At 41.4% G+C, this 17,235-nt stretch overlaps 1 protein-coding gene across 1 annotated transcript; it reads right to left on the bottom strand.

Annotated features, from left to right (window-relative positions):
• Window positions 1–3,201: 3,201 nt before the first annotated feature.
• Window positions 3,202–14,458, bottom strand: LAPTM4A (lysosomal protein transmembrane 4 alpha). Its single transcript, XM_026044879.1, has 7 exons — window positions 14,278–14,458; window positions 8,377–8,497; window positions 6,853–6,929; window positions 6,641–6,763; window positions 5,326–5,421; window positions 4,307–4,405; window positions 3,202–3,801 (listed from the first exon to the last, which is right to left on the bottom strand). Exons 1-7 carry the CDS (start codon window positions 14,374–14,376, stop codon window positions 3,727–3,729), a joined length of 690 nt encoding a protein of 229 aa, XP_025900664.1. The 5' UTR covers window positions 14,377–14,458; the 3' UTR covers window positions 3,202–3,726.
• Between the last annotated feature and the right edge of the window lie 2,777 nt (window positions 14,459–17,235).

Raw genomic sequence — 17,235 nt, 5'->3', positions numbered from 1 at the left:
GGGAGAGGAGGCGGCGCCGGGCGCTGCTGGGACGGGCAGGGGCCAGAGCGGAGCCCGGGGACTCGCTGTCCTGCCTCACACCAGTCTTGGTCAAGCGGGAGGCTCTGCCCTCCAGACAGAAATGCAAAGAGATGGGATAGGGAGCTCACAGCTTCCCTGGCTTCCACATCCAGCCTACGTTATTTTCCTTGCCCGTTTCTAGCAGCCTAGACAGGAAGTTCCATCTCTGTGTGAAGAACTTCTTCACAGTGAGGGTGACAGAGCAGTGGAACAGGCTGCCCAGGGAGGTTGTGGAGTCTCCTTCTCTGGAGGTCTTCAAAACCCGCCTGGATGCCACCCTGTGCACATGCTCTGGGTGAYCCTGCTGCAGSAGGAGGGTTGGACCACATCTCTAGGGATCTCTTCCAACCTCAACCATTCTGTGATTCCTGCAGGACTTCCTGCTCCTGGCTGAAAGCAGGGCTTGGAGCACAAGTCCACATTGAAGCTCAGGGGGATATTTCTGAACAGAAGCTGGTTGGGCCACCACTGCATGAGCAGCTCAGCTCCATCATCCCTCCTCCCCTCCCATCTCAGGAGCTGGCAGCATAAGCAAAACACCCATGCAGACCTAGACGCTTGCAGGCAGGTGGTTATTGCAGCCTTCACTGCAGCAAACACAACCTGATTACATGTTGAAAGAGGGAATAACTCTATCCCTGTAGAAGAGTAGAAAACTCAGGGCTTTCAGCTGCCTGAGGGTCCGCAGCTCCCTTGGAGGCGCAGTGCACATGTGGTGCACCCATGTGTGGTGAGACAGCTGATGAAGGGCCAGCCTTCCTTCGCCCGCACCTTCCCCTTCCTCCCCCTATTACACATGCCCAGTTTGCAGGCGCCATCAGCTTTAACTTCCSATAAACCAAGCAGCTTCAGCAGAGTGGCTCTGGTTTCATGCATCATTTCAGCTCCCCAWAAGGTGCTGCACATTTCAGCAGGGTTTTTGACAGCATCTGAGACCTGCTCTTCCCTAGACTCTTTTGGGACACAGAGCAGGCAGGTAAGAGGGCACTGTGAGCAGGAACAGGGGGATGCTGCAAGAGCAGTAACACAAGGCATTCTCACACCCCACAGCTAAGCTGCTCTTGCAGATGACACCTCCCAACTAAGGAAGGAAAAAGCTATTGTTGATACTGTTAAAAATACCTCCTATCATTACCACACAGCTGAGAGACAGGAAGWACGTACATGCTTCAGCAGATGGGAATTATCTAAAAACCTGTACGCGGTAGCAGTTTAAACTATGGTCCACAAAAAGATTTGACTGCATATAACTTTTCTTCTTGCAGGGGAAAACGGCTTAGTCTTCACATTAATTACCAGAAGACTGAAGCATCTTTCACCTCCTATTAGAGGGTAGGAAGAACATACAGACACTCACCCTCCACCATCCTGTTGCGTTTTGATGGTGGGGGGGCATATCTGGTAAGAGATGAATCTCCTTGTGTTCCAGCCGCTCCTGAAAGGTTAGAGGGACTGGGGGCAGCTGAACTTGTCTCTGAATAGGGATACCAAATACTGTGGCGTAACTGTAGGCCCGACTCTGGCGGTATCAGGTTCACAGCCTACGGACTGGAGGTCCCATTGCCTTCAAAACAAGTATTGGAGTTCACAAATAGCACAATTTATTCAAATGCAACATTTAGAGAACAGGTTTCAGATGTCAGTACAGGAAATTCTCTACTACAGTGCGATGTACACAGTAATGATACACTACACTAGCACCTAGTGTACAAATGCGCCATCATCACTCACCCCAGARGACAGAAGAGGGCTCTCAACCTTGAGGAGTCTCCTCAGGCAATRTCCTGACCAGAGGGGAGGGAAGGGGTTCAGCCTGTTGACTGCTTCAGAAGTTACAATGCAGTCCTTCCCTGTCTCCTCTGCCTTCTTCCCTCCTTCCTTCACCTTTTATATGTTTTCTTTTACATTTAGGAGGAACTCGAGTGGCTCTAGTCATACTTATTTTTGAGTGGTTTCAAAAGYCTCCCAATTGAACATCTAGAGTGCATGCTCAGTGAAGAGGAACTGTTCCTCGGAAACAGGTAACTTTTGGGACAGAGATGAATATTGGTATTATAAGGMGATTASAAGTGAGAAGTTCGAGCAAAGTCCGTTGAAAGGGACTGATCTGCCACCATTGTTGGCCCAGCACCAGCCATCTTATCACACTGTGTAGTTTATCAGCTGCATGGTAAGACCAAGTTGCCACCTYYGCAGGGAGAGCAACAGTTTGGCCACTGTGTCTTCACTCCGCTCCACCCTTCGTTCACTCATCAGCTGCAGGCACCATTAGGTTACCACCTCTGCAGGGAAGCCAGGAGTTTGCCATGGTGTCTCCATCTGCTCCACTCTTTGTTTACACCCATTAGTGCRTGCTAGGAGGGCAGACTGCGTTGCCAAGGGAATTGTGAAGTAGATTCCGCAMTACCAACCATCSTGGAAGTGGTAACTGTCTCTCACCTCAAGCAAGCCCCTAAAATGCCATAACTTCTGTTAGGCCATAGTTTTTCTCGAATTTCCCCCTTCTCRAGCAATTCTCTCACACATCCAAAGAACATTACACTGGAAAACTGGAGTTCCATACATGTCAATAAATGTAATAACTTCAATAAAGGTATTCCTTCTGGGTTTGTCTTACCTTCTGAGAGTGTAAGCCTGCCCAGAGGGCTGGGAGCCTCAGGTACAAAACCCTTTGCCAGTTACATGTGCTCTGGGAAACCAGGCAGAAACAGAAGACAACCAAATACCTGAACTGTAGCAAAGGCTGCAGTAACATTTATACATGAGAGGAATCYATGCTCCCCAGCCGCATGATGGCTTTTGTTAGATGTTTTGTTAGAACACATGATGGCTGTGTTTCTGTCACAGACCAACCACTAAAAACCTGCAGAAAGTTAGGGTTCATTAAACTGGCTGCTCATGGAACAGCACTCATGGAACACTTAAAAGCAGGTCAACCAYGACTACTGGTAAATGTTTCGTAAAAGATTTATTTAAGTATCATTTATCACAAAGAGGAAAATACATATAAGATTAAAGGCATGCAACCATCTTCCACATTTCTATGGAGTTTTCTTCTTGCACTCGCAGCACAACGTAATACAACTCCTGTGCCAAACTCACTTCTTCCTGAAAATACTATGTTTCAAGACATACAACAACAAAAAAACTCACAATAATGTAAGATAACATACGTGAAAAGTGCAAACTTAAAAAAAAAAAAGAAATCATGTGTATACCACATTCAAGCCCCCTCCCCCTCCGAAGAGTGGATAAAGGCAAATTCATTTTGCTGCACGATCAGATTGTCTTTATGAACTACTTTTAAAAAAAATTAATATAAATTAAGGGCACGATCCTGCAGACACTTATGTTCGTAGCTAACTTTCATCAAGGACTGGCTCTATTGGTATTATTAACAGCCCAAAGTTAGTCACATGCATAAGTTCTTGCATTGTAAGGCCCTAAGGCAGTAAAATGTTTAAGAGCATTAAGGAGAAMAAAAATTAAAACAAACAGAAAATCATTCCCAGATGTGTTTTGCTTAGTAAGTTTATATCAAACATTTTAAACAGAACAGTTTGCTCCTAAAGCCCTGAATATTTCTATTACTTATGCAGTTTTGCAAGATTAAAAGACAAAACTCCCAAGAAGCTGGTACAGATGTTAATTAACATGAAAGTTTCTTCAGGCAGGTATGTAAGGAGGTGGAGGTTCCTTCTCAGGCATCTTCACTGCCATTTCATAGGTTGGCAGAACATACTAAAAGAGAAGTTTTAACAAGATTAATACATTAGTTTAAATATTAACACACACAGTCTCTATATCAGTAATTTTATTCTTTTGCAGGCAATTTTTTAGAAAAACTCACTCGTGTTTCCACTAAGCTATCTAGGAGTAAGTGGAGGAAAAAAAAAYGCAGAAGTAACTTACTATTCTGTTGAATCTAACCCTAAGCCACTGCCTCTTGCACGCAGCAGGATGGTTTTGACAGGTGCAATTAGAAAGCTTCCCACTGCAGGCTCTGTAGGGAGGCTTTTTTCTTTGAGAAATACATGTAGTATTTCTCAATGAAAGCCTTCTTCTATGTACTCCAGGAACACAGTTCAGAAACAATCCACTTCAACGTTAGTTCTTTTACCTTTAAGCCTTTCTAGTTTTTGTTTAGAAAGCTGGACAAGACYCTCAGACTTCTACAGACACTGTTCTTAYGCTTCAAAGATTAACACAARTGCAGCAACTCCWTTTAYCTAGGAAAGGGATTTACCTGTGGAGGAGCTTCAAAAGCAGGGTACACTGCTATCTCTGGCAAATTTCTGTTGCTGATGTATTTATAGCAGTTCCATACACAGTTAATTAGATATGCCTGAAAAAAACTTGTATTTTAGTATCTCATATACATTAGTTTCTGCAGAAATAAAATGCTAGGTTACAGTCACAGARCATCCAAAAACAGTGAAAAAACTAAATCATTACATCTGAAGGACAGATCCCAATTAACCAATTTTGGCACATACATATGTTGTCCCCGTTTAGCCTTATCAAAGTGATTCAGACAGGACAACTATGAGCTTTATAGTTAAACAATCTGCAGATCAATTCAACTAATACTCGCCTTAGCAGTGCTCAACAGATTATTCCAACAATTCTGTGAAACCAAGTCTAAGCTACCCGCACAAAGAMAGACAAACAGCAGGTTCCCACCTGTCTTTGAATTTTTATTTTTTGTTTTAATTTAAATGTGAATGCAACAAAAGAGAGAGTATATTATAAGCTCATTTTTCTAACTAATATTTTCGCCTACAAATGTATTTTGTAATTCAGATGAATGTCTCTGTATGCATTCTGTATGAATGTCTCCTGCAAAACAGAAATAACTGGTTTTATTACCTATCTGCACTAACCTATGCATTTCTTTCTTCCAAAAACACATCCCCTGATTTATTATGAGATTAAACAATTTGTTTAGCAAATTTGTATGTTCTAACTCAATCCTGTTTCACTACAGGCTTAATTATAAATATTAAGTTTGCGTCCACATATGCAAAAGATTATTTACAGGCTTTGTACATTTCTRCTGTCTACACAAAGGGCAGAGCTGTATAAACAAGCCCCACTGAATACAACAGTTTAAAGATACCAATACATAACAGACTGAAATTAAAATGCAGTATAATCTTATAACTACTTTGAGTAGCACTGTTATTTTATATATTGTACTTCTACAGATTGACAACTTTTTATAGTAATYCATAAAAACAAGCACGTGTTTAAATTGTAGCTTACCTTCAAAATGATAAACAAGGCAAAGAACACCAGAACAATAAACAAGAGACAGCTGGAGTCCAGTGCGAGTAGATCATCCTTGTAAGGGAAATCCGGCTGTTTAGGAATAGGGGAGGAGACAGAAAGAGGAGACAGGCATGAACATCACATTGCCACAGATGTGACACCCAACTTGGGCACCACATGGAGCAGAGTGTTTGTAAACTACTCCCACACAAACAGTGAAAGTATCAGCTTCTTTCTTGCTCTGCTGTCACCTTCTGAAAAGGCAGAAGGTTTATCCTACCTCTGTCCTGCAWGGGCAGATTACTACAGAAATGGGCTACTACTAAAGTAGCTGGTATCCTTCCACATGCCAGGTCATTTTAGGCTCACACTAACAGAGATCTCCATGAACCTTCTTTTGCAAAAACTGCAGACTTCAGTTCCTCTAAGAGGAGCACAACATTTGTATAAATGGTTCCCTACCCAACAGCTCTTCTAAGTCAGGACTCCAGTTTGGTCAACACATAACATCTGTGCTTTCAGTGCAAAAGAAAAAGCTGTCCCCAACTTCAAGAGACAAGACACATTTAACTACTGCAAAGTTCAAACTCCTCTTTCCCCTAAGCCCAATAACAGGACCCCTCCCCAACATCAATCTGAAGTTTAACACCACTTTAAAAGGAATTTTTGAAGAACCCACTTGCACATTTAAACATCACACAGAAAACAGCTAGCAATCCAAGTCAATTGAGGGCATATTCTATTCATGGAGTCTTTTTGCAGTTACGGCACAGACAAAAATAATAGGCTCCGCTACAGTTTTCTTTGAAGGTACATATAACAAAAGAGGAACCCTCAGAATTTCACATTCTACCCCCTGATGTTGTAGACCTCACCTCAAATCCTCATATCTAAAAATAGAGTATATATAATTATATACACACAAAAATAAAACATCAAAAACATAAAACCACATTTTAACCTACAGTAGCAAACCTGGCAGCGAACCCAATTGCTCACCTCAGATCATCTTTGTTCCCAGCCTACATATAGCACTGGAGACGCTTAAGTGTAACACCAACATATCGCTTGATAAGTATCTATTTCCTCTCCCAGGCCTTCMGTTTAGGAAGCAATGACACCTTCATCCCTTCCACCTCTGGTAAGCTCTAAGTTCTCAYAACCACCGTAGCAGCCTTCCTCTACAAGTCCTGCTTAAGTCCAAATTTTTCCTCCTTACGCACCAGAAGGTGAATATAGGTCGGCCAATTATAAAACTGACGTTTCAGTTCAAGTGCTGAATGCCAGTAGGAGCTGAATGAAAACTTACCAACTGATCCAGGTAATCCTTGATTCTGGGCAGGTATGTAAGAGAGCTGATGGCAACCAAACAACTGAGCACAAAGTCAAAGAGTTGGTAACAGAAGAATGGGATCAGCCAGCCCACACGATGCTAAAGAAACCARCAAGAATGAGTCTTCAGGGTATCTAATCCGCAAGTCAAACAGCAAGTTTAAAACAATGGACTACAAATATACTTACAGCAATTGCACCATACACCATCATTGCACTGATTGTGAACATGAGGAGGGAGATTGCAAACAGAACACAGGCATTTTCTGAATTGAAAGAAAAAAAATAATGAGTATCATTCCTTTCCTGAAGTAGCTATACTGTAGCCAACAAGTACACAAGCTCTATTACTGTGAGCTGTTCTAAGCCAACCACTTCATTTGTGAAAACTGGCAGCAATCAAATTGAGTAACTCAGACCTCCACTAATGCAGAGAACTAGTCATGGAAAAACAGTGGGTATCTAGGGCAGGGGGGGAAGAAGTGTGTCTTAATCAAAAAGGCTGACTTAAGTTCAGCCACACCAATTAGAAACCTAAAATAGTTTGATAATAATGCAGCTGATTCATAGTATGTCAGTGCTCAAGCTGTGTGAATAATTATTTCACAAACAGGAAAGAGTTTGAAATAAAAAAAAAAAAAAAAAGTACCAAGAAGTACACCATCAACCTTTATACTATAAAAATGCACTGGCAGTGGGAGCAGCACTCTTCTTCAAGCAATGAAAAATTGGAAATCACTGAGGAAGGTATCCTAGTATTAACATGAAAAGCAGCTGAACAGAAGCCAAGCAGTCAAATTCAGGACACTCATGCAACCTGAATGATGAATTCTCCTTCTGCATCATAACTACTAATGACAGAAGCACAGCCATTTATCAGAAGTTATATTACACACACTCTCCTACAGCAACCACAGCATATACTTTTAAAAACTGGGAAAGAAACCAATAAATTTAAGAGATATATTCTAGAAGCATTGATTTACATAATTCAATATAAGATAACAACATCAAGGAGGCGGCCTTCCTRTGTCTGAAGAACACTTGCTCTAAGTACTTCGTAGCATTGTTATACCAGCAGCAAATCCTCAGAAGGAAGGAGGAAATATAAAAGCACATAACGATTTTAATTGTGCAGGCAGATAACTTCCTTTCCCACATACAAAACTATTTAGTTTATGCCCCAACACGTGGAACAAGAATTTTGCCAAGTCAAAATGCAAACACTTGCCTTTTTATGTAAAATAGGGAAAAAAACACCTTCAACTTTGTGCGTGTCTTCACCACATAACCTAAAGGCTAGTACGCAGACCAATGTTCAATTCAGAACACAAAACTCTTCAAAGGTGTTGCTGCCATTTTACTTACCATCTCAGCTGTATCAGCTTTTAACAAGAACTTGTTAAATACTAGCTTTCTGCCTTTTTTGTTTTGCTTAGAGATGCACTTCAACACCTAAAACATTAATAGGCTGAAATCTTTAAAAAAATCACATAATTCAAGATTTTTCAAAGGAATATGAAGTAAAATATACCAGGAAGGTATTTTTTTTTTCTTCCTTTTCCCCTCCCAAATTCATAGAATTAAATGCCACAATAATCCAAAAGGCAAAGACAACCATATTTAAAAGTTTTTCACATATATTAATGCTAATGTAAGGCAAACGCACCATAATGCTATATGCTGTATTTTCTAGTTGAACTATACACCTACCAGCCATTCTCTCAGAAGCATAGTAATTTCCAATGACTTCGTACTGGATATCAACAGTTGGCACTATATTTGGATGAGTCACTCGTACAGTCAGCAAGATGCCCATCAGCAAGTTCACCACCTGAGAAAGATCAGTAAGTTACCAAATAGTTACTTACAGTGTAACAGTTATAACCTTCTTAAGGACACACCAATAAATCTTTTATTGGAGTTAGAAACAAGCTCTTTGCTTTGCCTATAACGGATGGAAGAGAAAGAAAGAGTAGCTTACGATTAAATTTCAAATTTATTTAGTTAAACCAGTGTTGAAAGCAAACAAAAGCACACACAACAGCAAACCCCAAAGAGTATTGAACACTTGCTAGTTTTAATGAATCACAAGTAATGTTGTAGCTAATCAATTTTGTCACTTGATTCTCTATAAGCCCCATCCAYGCTCTTCAGTTTACTGTGCATTGAATGCACTGATTTTAGAACAGGAAAATTTGAAATAGTTGAGGGAAGGAAAAAAAGAAAAGAGATAGGAGAAGAAAGGATACAATAACAGACATATTTAGAAAGAGTTTCTGCTTCCTACAGTAAATTGTAAGGCACAGCTAATTTGATGCACAAAGAGTTTACTGCACTCTACTCTTACAAAAGGCAAGGGGCGTCAACAGCAAGAATGGACACGCATATGACACACAGTAAGCACAGACGATGAGGGACAACTTATGCTTGAATTTCTAATCCTCAGCTGAATTTTGAGGAGCACTTCCTAGACAACTCCATRTAACAGTTTTAACTGGGCAGGAGTGAGGAGAGAAACCAGATCACTTCCCTGCCTAGATCATCGATTAAATGATCCAAAGTGTTTAATAAAACATCGAAAAAAATAAAGAACTATTCTCACTCAAACTGAGCTCTGAAAATCTAAGCATTAGGCACTGGCTATATGTTTACCAGTCATTCTCCTTTTCTATACTGCTGTTGAAAACTACTTTTATTTCCCCATTTTGATGCTTCCAGTAATAGTACAAATGTCTTTCACACCATTTAAAGACTATTCAAGATCTACAGAAATATAGCTTCTATTAATGAAATGTACAGAGAGAGAATAAAAAATGCCACAGAATAGAAAAAGCCTTCACAAAAGTATTTTCAAGCTGGAGTCATTTTCCAATCAGAATTCMAAAAGGTCTTCATCATCACCAGGATCTTTTACAATTAGTGCCAAGAGAGAGCAAGGTATAAATAAATTTAAATAAAATTTATTTATACCTTTTATATATATATATATAATATAAACACTAGTCTGCAGTTACTGACACCTTAATATCTACCAAATATTTCCTTTTACTAGTACGATTCTAAGAATTCCCGATGCAATGGTAGCAGGTCTACAGATGATTACTGATGTCTTCARTAATAGAAATAGCTTTTGATGACTTAAAAGGAGATTGCTCAAAGCTCTCTCTCTGTACTGGTTTGTGTTTCTTTTTAGATTTCTGAGACACAGTAGAGATGAGCTTTGCTTATATTTTCTACAAAAAGAACCCTTTACTGAAATTAAAGTTGACAGTGTTGTAGAAGACACTTTATCCCACCATCATGTTTTAGATTAACTTGTGAAATACTCAGCTGGATTTTCAGCAAGTTACCGAGCACAATTCAAATTACTAAAGCCATGCTTTCCTAGTCTGCAATGTGGTGGAAGTAAAACAGGAAATGAAAGTGCCAAACGACATTAAAGTCTAGAATATAATACTTCTTTGTCTCCAWGATTTCAACAAGAAAAATCAAAAATAGGGCTACATGGCTGTTAAACACAAATCATAACACAGTACTCTGCAATTCATGAAGTTCAAACATGAATCCTACTAAGAGTTTTCAAACCCCTAAATTAGGGGTCACTGTAAATGGAAAAGTAAAACCTGCATCTTGACTACAACTGTATCAGTTTCACAGCAGCTTAGTAACACAAATTATGTTTGGGTGATTTTTCTTTTCCCTCCCCTCCTCTGTCAGCTTTATGCAAGTGGGAGTACATTGTGCATTGCAGAGTACCTTCTGAGCTTAACAGAGTATTCTCATTGTAAGCGGCTTGTGAACATTGTAAATGTTTGGAAGAAGCCTACAGAAAAAAAAGAATCAGAAAATACAGGCAGAGATAATCTGCTGTATTACAGCCCAAGGATAATCTGAAGGTGTTTAGAAAACTCGCATCCTAAAAATCTTGACAAGTCACCAAACAGTGGATTGCACAGGTAACATTCTGAAAACACCAGTAGTTACCATACTAGTCTTAGTAGTCAAAAAGGCATGTTGAAGTTATTAATCAAAAGGTGCTTCTAATAAGATTAATATATATATTTAAGTTTTGTAAAAAGCATAAAGAAATTTRATAAACATATTTTGCACTTTATGCTGTCATATCTGAACTTAAACAGATTTGGGGAAATTTGACATCCCCTCACCTCCTCTCAAAATCCAGCAGATGGWATTAAACAGAATGACCTAGAAACAGAAGTATGACTTCCCAGTATGTTCAGATCTCAARACACTGCACAGGACAAGCAGTATTTGCTTTGACTGGTGGCCTGCATCTCTATTATATGTATTTAATACCATATCACCTAAGTGCTATGCTTCTGTGAAGGCCTGAAATTGAAGTTTCATGAAGAGGGAAGTTGTCATGCACTACTACATTTCCTCACCTGCCTCTTACTATTGCACTGCATAATTCTTTAAATATGCACTAACTTTTACACTTTAAATATACACTCTTTAAAGTGTAAAAAAAAAAAAAGTGTAAGTGCTGTTTGCTGAGATATTGTGAAAAGTCATTTCAAGTAGGTGAGCTTCTACTGTTGTCAAAATGAGACTAGAAGTAGGTAAGATTTTTTTGCTTCTGAAAGTTTTGTTCAGCTAAGCTGTCTCAGTGAACTGAAAGCGCATAGAAATCACCCAGACCCTCTTCCAATCCAGTAAGAACTGCAAAATTTTGACTGCATCGCTGTAGCTTGTTGCCAGAATGAAACAGCCACTCCCTCCAAAAAGCTATGACTTTTAGATTGTTTATTGAACTCTGATTTCATTTTGCAAATGCAGTATTCATGTTTCCCGTTTCTGGAAAGCATTAAACCTGATAAGAAAGTTCACAGGAAGAAYAGAGCCTCCTAGCCACATGCTTGAAATTATGAAGCAAACAACAGGAGGTTTCTTCTGCTTTCTGTACAGTAAAGCAGTGGGTGTTGCAGGATAAACCAAGCTCTACTTGGTCCAGAACTCAACTGTGAGTCCTCTAGGAATGTTTTAAACTTCCTAGATAAACTTCTGATAAATTATCCTTTGAAAGATAATTTATCAGACTATCAGAAGCAGTGACAGCATAAGAATTGAGGTATGCTTGAAAGAAGTGAAACAACTAACTGCAGTTTGATAATAGAACACCAACATAGCACATTTTAGAGGATAACACCCTTGCTCTCCCTAGAGAGAAGTACACTATAAAGACATATATTTAACACTGTTTTAAGGAGGAGATAGTTTAATTTGACGCAAGATCCAAGAGCACACAAAAAAAGAAAAATGCCTGAAGAAGCAGTTACATAGATATAACACAAGTGCATTCAACAGCCAAAGCTCTTATCTTACTAAACATATGGAGTAAATTGCTGCAATATTGCTCCATATTATGGTATCAAATTCCTTCAACATTGAACAGCGTAAAACAGGCTATTCAGCAAACACAGACTGCGATTTTCAATAACACAAAACTACTCTCTCCCCTTCCCAAAAGCCTCCCTCTCCCTGAAAAATAAGTTTATTTTAGTATAACTTACAAACAAGCACTTTTAAATAAAGTTTAACAATCTATCAAGCTAATGCCTGGTAGACTAAAATTAAAGTATACATAGGCAGTTCATTAACAAAGCCTAAGCAACTTGACATTTTCTAAAACATTAAGCGACTTAGGGCAAGTTTGTCAGTAAAAGGATTAGTTACATCTGCATTGTTAACTTTCTAAAGGCTGGAATTTAAATTCTTACATAAACAATTAGATTGGACCAGACCTCCTAAGACTCTTCATTTCRTAAGGTCCCATTTCAGCTCAAAGAGCTAACAGCTGCCTGACTTAAAACAGTTATCACATTTTCTCAGCCGGCATCTGCAAAGAACTCGATAAAACTTTTTCAAGGCAGTTTAGTAGAAAGTGCCTGGTACGCTTTATAGCAAAACACAAAGTACAATCATCGTTGTGGGCAATCAGCTACTGAAATTCCACTTATCTTTTTTCCCCTGGGAGTCCACAGCCACTGAATTGCAGCTACCCAGGAGGTCAAAAAAACCCGTTTTGTCTCAGGCACCATGCTACCCTCCCTAGTGGTGAYGTCTCAGTCACAGGACGACTTTTCACCATTAATAAGCAAGACAGGCAGTGAACAGATCCAGGAAGGCAGACCAGATAGACAGAAGGAAGTCAGAAAGGCTACAGGATCCATGACTACAGAARAATACAAGTTCCTCAGTTTCTGTATAATCCTCTTATCAGGAAATGAAAGTACAGAGGGCAATAAGGTGCAACCGTTTCATAACGCATACAAATACCTCCTCAATGTTGAGGAATTTTGCTTTTAACTGGAGTACAGGAAGCACATTTTTGAATTCACATAATCAACACAGGTTTTTTTGACTGTTTAGCCCTCACCTCTCTCTGTCTCCCACCAAAAAGTAAAAATAGTAGAATTCAGGTTTTAATATTAATTCATACAAAATCAACACCAAGACTTTTTTTTTTCCAATCCTCCACTCAAAGAAWGAAATAACCCCCTAGGTGAATTTTCCATTTCACTTATTCCCTACCTAACTTTCTCCTCTCCCCTGCCTTTTTGTTGCTCGCCTGTACATTGTCTATCAATAGAAAAGCCGAGAGGTGGTGGCAGGGAATCCTTTAATCCTTACTAAAGGGAGACTGTACGCACTCTATACTTGGATCTACACAAGTTTCTCCAATAAAACAATCTTTAAGAGCACTACTTCATATCAGGAAATGAAAATTCACTCTCCATTCATACTGTGTGGGGAATGGTAAAGAGAATCAATGCTTTAGGAGACTTGAAAAGCTGTAGCACAGCTTCATTAAAGGGCCTCATGTTTACATTGTCTACTGGTGACAAGGGGAAGAARGAAAGAAGTGACTTAACACTGGGGAACTTACTCAGTTGCCCCACACCTTGTTCTTGTTGGTGCTTGTTTTCACATTGCCATTTTGCTCTAGCTCTAAAGTTTTTAATATCAGACCATTACCATCACAGGTCCCATAGAAAGAGCATTCAAGGGCCAGAAACACAAGGTTTCTTTTTGCTAGTATTGCTTTGAAGATCCCTAACCTTTCCCTCAGATGTTATATACTAAGCAGAATTATAAAAAAAAAAAAAAAATCTTCATTTGTTCTAAATCCCAGCCTCCACCAATAYTAATATATCTTCTCCTACCTAACAATTCCCTCAGTACTGCACAATAGCCATAAAGGAGGAAAGACCTTGACCCTTCGGGCTAGAAAAATAAAGAAAAGTCCCTGAGAAACGGAGATTACAAAACAAAACTCTAGCTTCGTTATTTATTTCTCTAATCGCAGCCAAGGAGGTCGCCGGGAACAATAAGGGTTCAGCGAGCCCCACACAAACCCCATGAGGGAAAAAATAAGTGTCCCGACCACCCGGKGCAGCTCGCGGCGCTTCCCACGGACGCGGCAGCGCCGCGGCCCCCGCGCCGGCCCCCGCACGGCGGCGCCCCCGCGCATGCGCGCTGCGCAAGTCGGCCAACGGCCGAGCCGCCGCGCATGCGCGCTGCGCACAACCTTCCCCAGCGCCCCGAGCCCCGCTCGGTGCCCCCCGCCGCGCCGCGCGGGCCGCTCACCATGTACCAGGTGCCCAGGATAATGGTGCCGGTCCGCACATGGCAGCAGCCGCAACAGCGCGTGCTGTAGAACCGGTCGCGACTCCGCTTGAACGTCATGGCCGCGACGCCGCCCTCGCTCCTCTGGTCCGACCGCTCCGCGTCTCCCGGCGCGTCGCCCTCCAGCTGAGGGCCGTAACCGCCCCCCGTTGCGTCACCGCCGCTCTGGCCAATCAGCGGACGCAGGGGGCGGGGCCGCAGGAGGGAGCACGCGTCGCCGCGGCAACCGGCGATGGGCGGCGCCAGCGGCCTATCGCGGCGCCCCCGGGCGCAACGGCCGCGCGTTCACCCGGGGCTGCGCCCACCTGAGGGGAGCCCCGGCCGCCATCTTGGAGGTGCCGCTTGCCGCATGGCGCTGTCGCTGTCGGCGGCCGCGGGGCTGTCGTCAAGTGGGAGGGATCCCGGCTAGGGAGACCCGCGGTCGCGCAGGGACAGCACTCCTCACCCTTTAACTAAACTGTCATGCTGATGGGCTCCCAGGTGTCCCGCTCTAGGGAGTTGAATTCCCTTCAGCACTTTTGCTGCTGGTGACTGAATGCCGCCTTCATAGAGGTGCGCAACAGGAGGCTCCAACGGCTGGTAACGGGAGTTTCATGTGTCCCCGCCAGAGCAGCAGGCGGTTCATGTAAACCCACGTGCGGCCACGAGATCGCCTCAACCCGGGGTGCACAGTGCAGACACTTGTGTGTGTGTGTGCACAGGTGGACGGCGAACGCCCGAGTTACACTGAGCATTTTCTCCCTGAACAAGGAGAAAGTAATGAGTTAAAAAAAAAAAAAAAAAAAAAGCTGATTGTAGCATCTGGAATACACCAAAAGTACAGAGCAGCCCCCATCATTTTACTGCTTTAGTCACTTTGCCTGTTTTTAAACGTGAAGTGTTGCTGAGTCTTTTGAAATGATCTACTTACAGGCTCAGAAACTGACCTTTTTATTTTAAATCCCCCGTGTTTCATAATTAATTGGTGTTTTTTTTCTTCCTTAGGACATGTTATTTTTGAATAAGCATGTTGTAAGTGCTTCTGAGACTGCTCTAATGATCCTATTATAAAACTGTTGTTTCCTTCATGCTCCTGATGTTCTCACCCCTGTGCACAGATGCTTAATTATCAAGAGACTCTCTTGTAATATAGAAAAAAACACATATTTCAATGAACATGTATGCATGAATGTAAATAAATAGGGGGGGAAAAGTGTATTTTGTTGTAACTAGCAGTTCAAAACTCAGTTTTATCACAGATGGCATGTTGGGAACTCCAAGCCAACTATTTCTGCTGCACGTTATGTTTGAGCTGATGAGGTTGTTCCTGCAGGGAACTGCAAGAACAGTTTTTGGACACTGTCCATAGTGTCCAAACTGCAGGATCTGTCACTGTCCAAAGAGGAATCCACAGGATTAAACAGAGTGAGTCAGGCGAGAAAGCAGGATTCTCCRGCTTGGGTTAGGGACATCCGCTTGCAATCAGCTAGATCCCAATCTCCCAAAGAGCTGTTGATTTTTGAACTGAAATCTTGGAGCCGGACACTTGCCCTTGACCRGTGTCTTGCAGCTCTCATGTCAGGCTCAAGATCTTCGGGGCTATTTTCACAAGACAAAAGAAGTCTTGTTTCCATGCTCGTGTCTTTGTCACTAGGCTCAGAAGAACTGATGTGATTCCCATGCGCTTTGCTGCATGTTACACCCTGCAGACAGCAAAGATACTAACAGTAATGTGGATGTCATTCAGCATCACAGAGTGGCCTTCCATAGTGGGATAGATCAACGTGAAACTATTCAGTGGGGGAAAAAAAAAAAGAAAAAAAATTGTCCACTTGCTCCTCCTTTACCTCAAAAAAATTTTTTTTGAGAGTGCTTCCATTGTTTCCTGTAACTGYGGGAAGAGAGGACAGTTATCATATTAGTTTTAGGAAAGAGAGTTCTTCCTGATGCTGGYTGCCCAGATGACCTCATTTTTCTCCCTTTGCTACTTCAGAAAGGATTTGTGAGGCTAAATATGTTAATAATTCTGAGGAACTCAGTTTGCAGTCGTGGCAGCCAGTGTAAGATCCAAACCCACCTGGATGCCACCCTGTGCCTCGTGCTCTAGGTGTCCCTGCAGGAGCAGGGGGTTGGACTAGATGATCTCCAGAGGTCCCTTCCAACCTTAWCCATTTTGTGATTCTATGATTCTGTGTAAAATGTCAGACTGAAGGGATTGGTGATAAACTTTTCTTCCCGAAAAGCAAAGAGACGTTGTGGGAGCAAATTGTCCATTTATGCAACAGTAAGAATAAAAAACTTGAAACAAAAAAAMCTAACCAGAAGCAATTGCAGAAGAATGGATGGATTGGGATGCCCTTACTTAGGATGACAGCTACCACCTTCATTCTCGGCATGTAGGGAGGGAGGGAAGGAAGGAGGTTTCACCCCAAACTCTTCTCCATTAGCCAAGCTAGTTAGCTCTYCCAGAATCTGTCTCTATGTGGAGGTTTGAACCTCCTGTCTTGGAGTATATGRCAATTTTTTTTTACCAAATAATTTTTTTTGAATAATTATATTCCAAAATAATATAAAATTACTTAAAAGTAAAAAGAGAAAACACAGGGTTGTCAAAACTGCAGAGAAACTAGTATCTTCACATAAGTGCTACAGTATCATATTCCCTAAGCAGAATTTAGAAAAATCAACAGAATTAGTGCAGAAGATATGAAAATCCYGAGCTGAGAGCACGGATTGGCTTTTTGCTTCCATAAAAACTATAAAAAGGTACTGAAGAAAAAGCAAAGCTTTAACATATCCGTGGGGGTAAAATAAAATAGTCATGAGAGAAACTTTCCTGGTGGTGACTCATACAGTGAGGTCCTGGATACACTGAAGTCAGCATTAGCAAATTTTAACAACGTTCGTCTTCAAGATGGATTCTGCTAGAAGAAAACAAGT

Source organism: Nothoprocta perdicaria, unplaced genomic scaffold (assembly GCF_003342845.1).
Source record: "Nothoprocta perdicaria isolate Ctin4 unplaced genomic scaffold, notPer1 scaffold_39, whole genome shotgun sequence".
In the NCBI taxonomy this organism is placed as follows: domain Eukaryota; kingdom Metazoa; phylum Chordata; class Aves; order Tinamiformes; family Tinamidae; genus Nothoprocta; species Nothoprocta perdicaria.
This window is presented reverse-complemented; position numbering and strand designations above follow the sequence as displayed.

Bases quoted from the DNA above. Each gene is read 5' to 3' on its own strand.
- LAPTM4A (XM_026044879.1), bottom strand. From the start codon at position 14,376: ATGACGTTCAAGCGGAGTCGCGACCGGTTCTACAGCACGCGCTGTTGC. The intron at 6,930-8,376 runs GTAGGTGTATAG...CTTTCAATTCAG, and splicing joins TGCTTCTGAGAGAATGGCTG to AAAATGCCTGTGTTCTGTTT. The intron at 6,764-6,852 runs GTAAGTATATTT...TGGTTTCTTTAG, and splicing joins TGGTGTATGGTGCAATTGCT to CATCGTGTGGGCTGGCTGAT.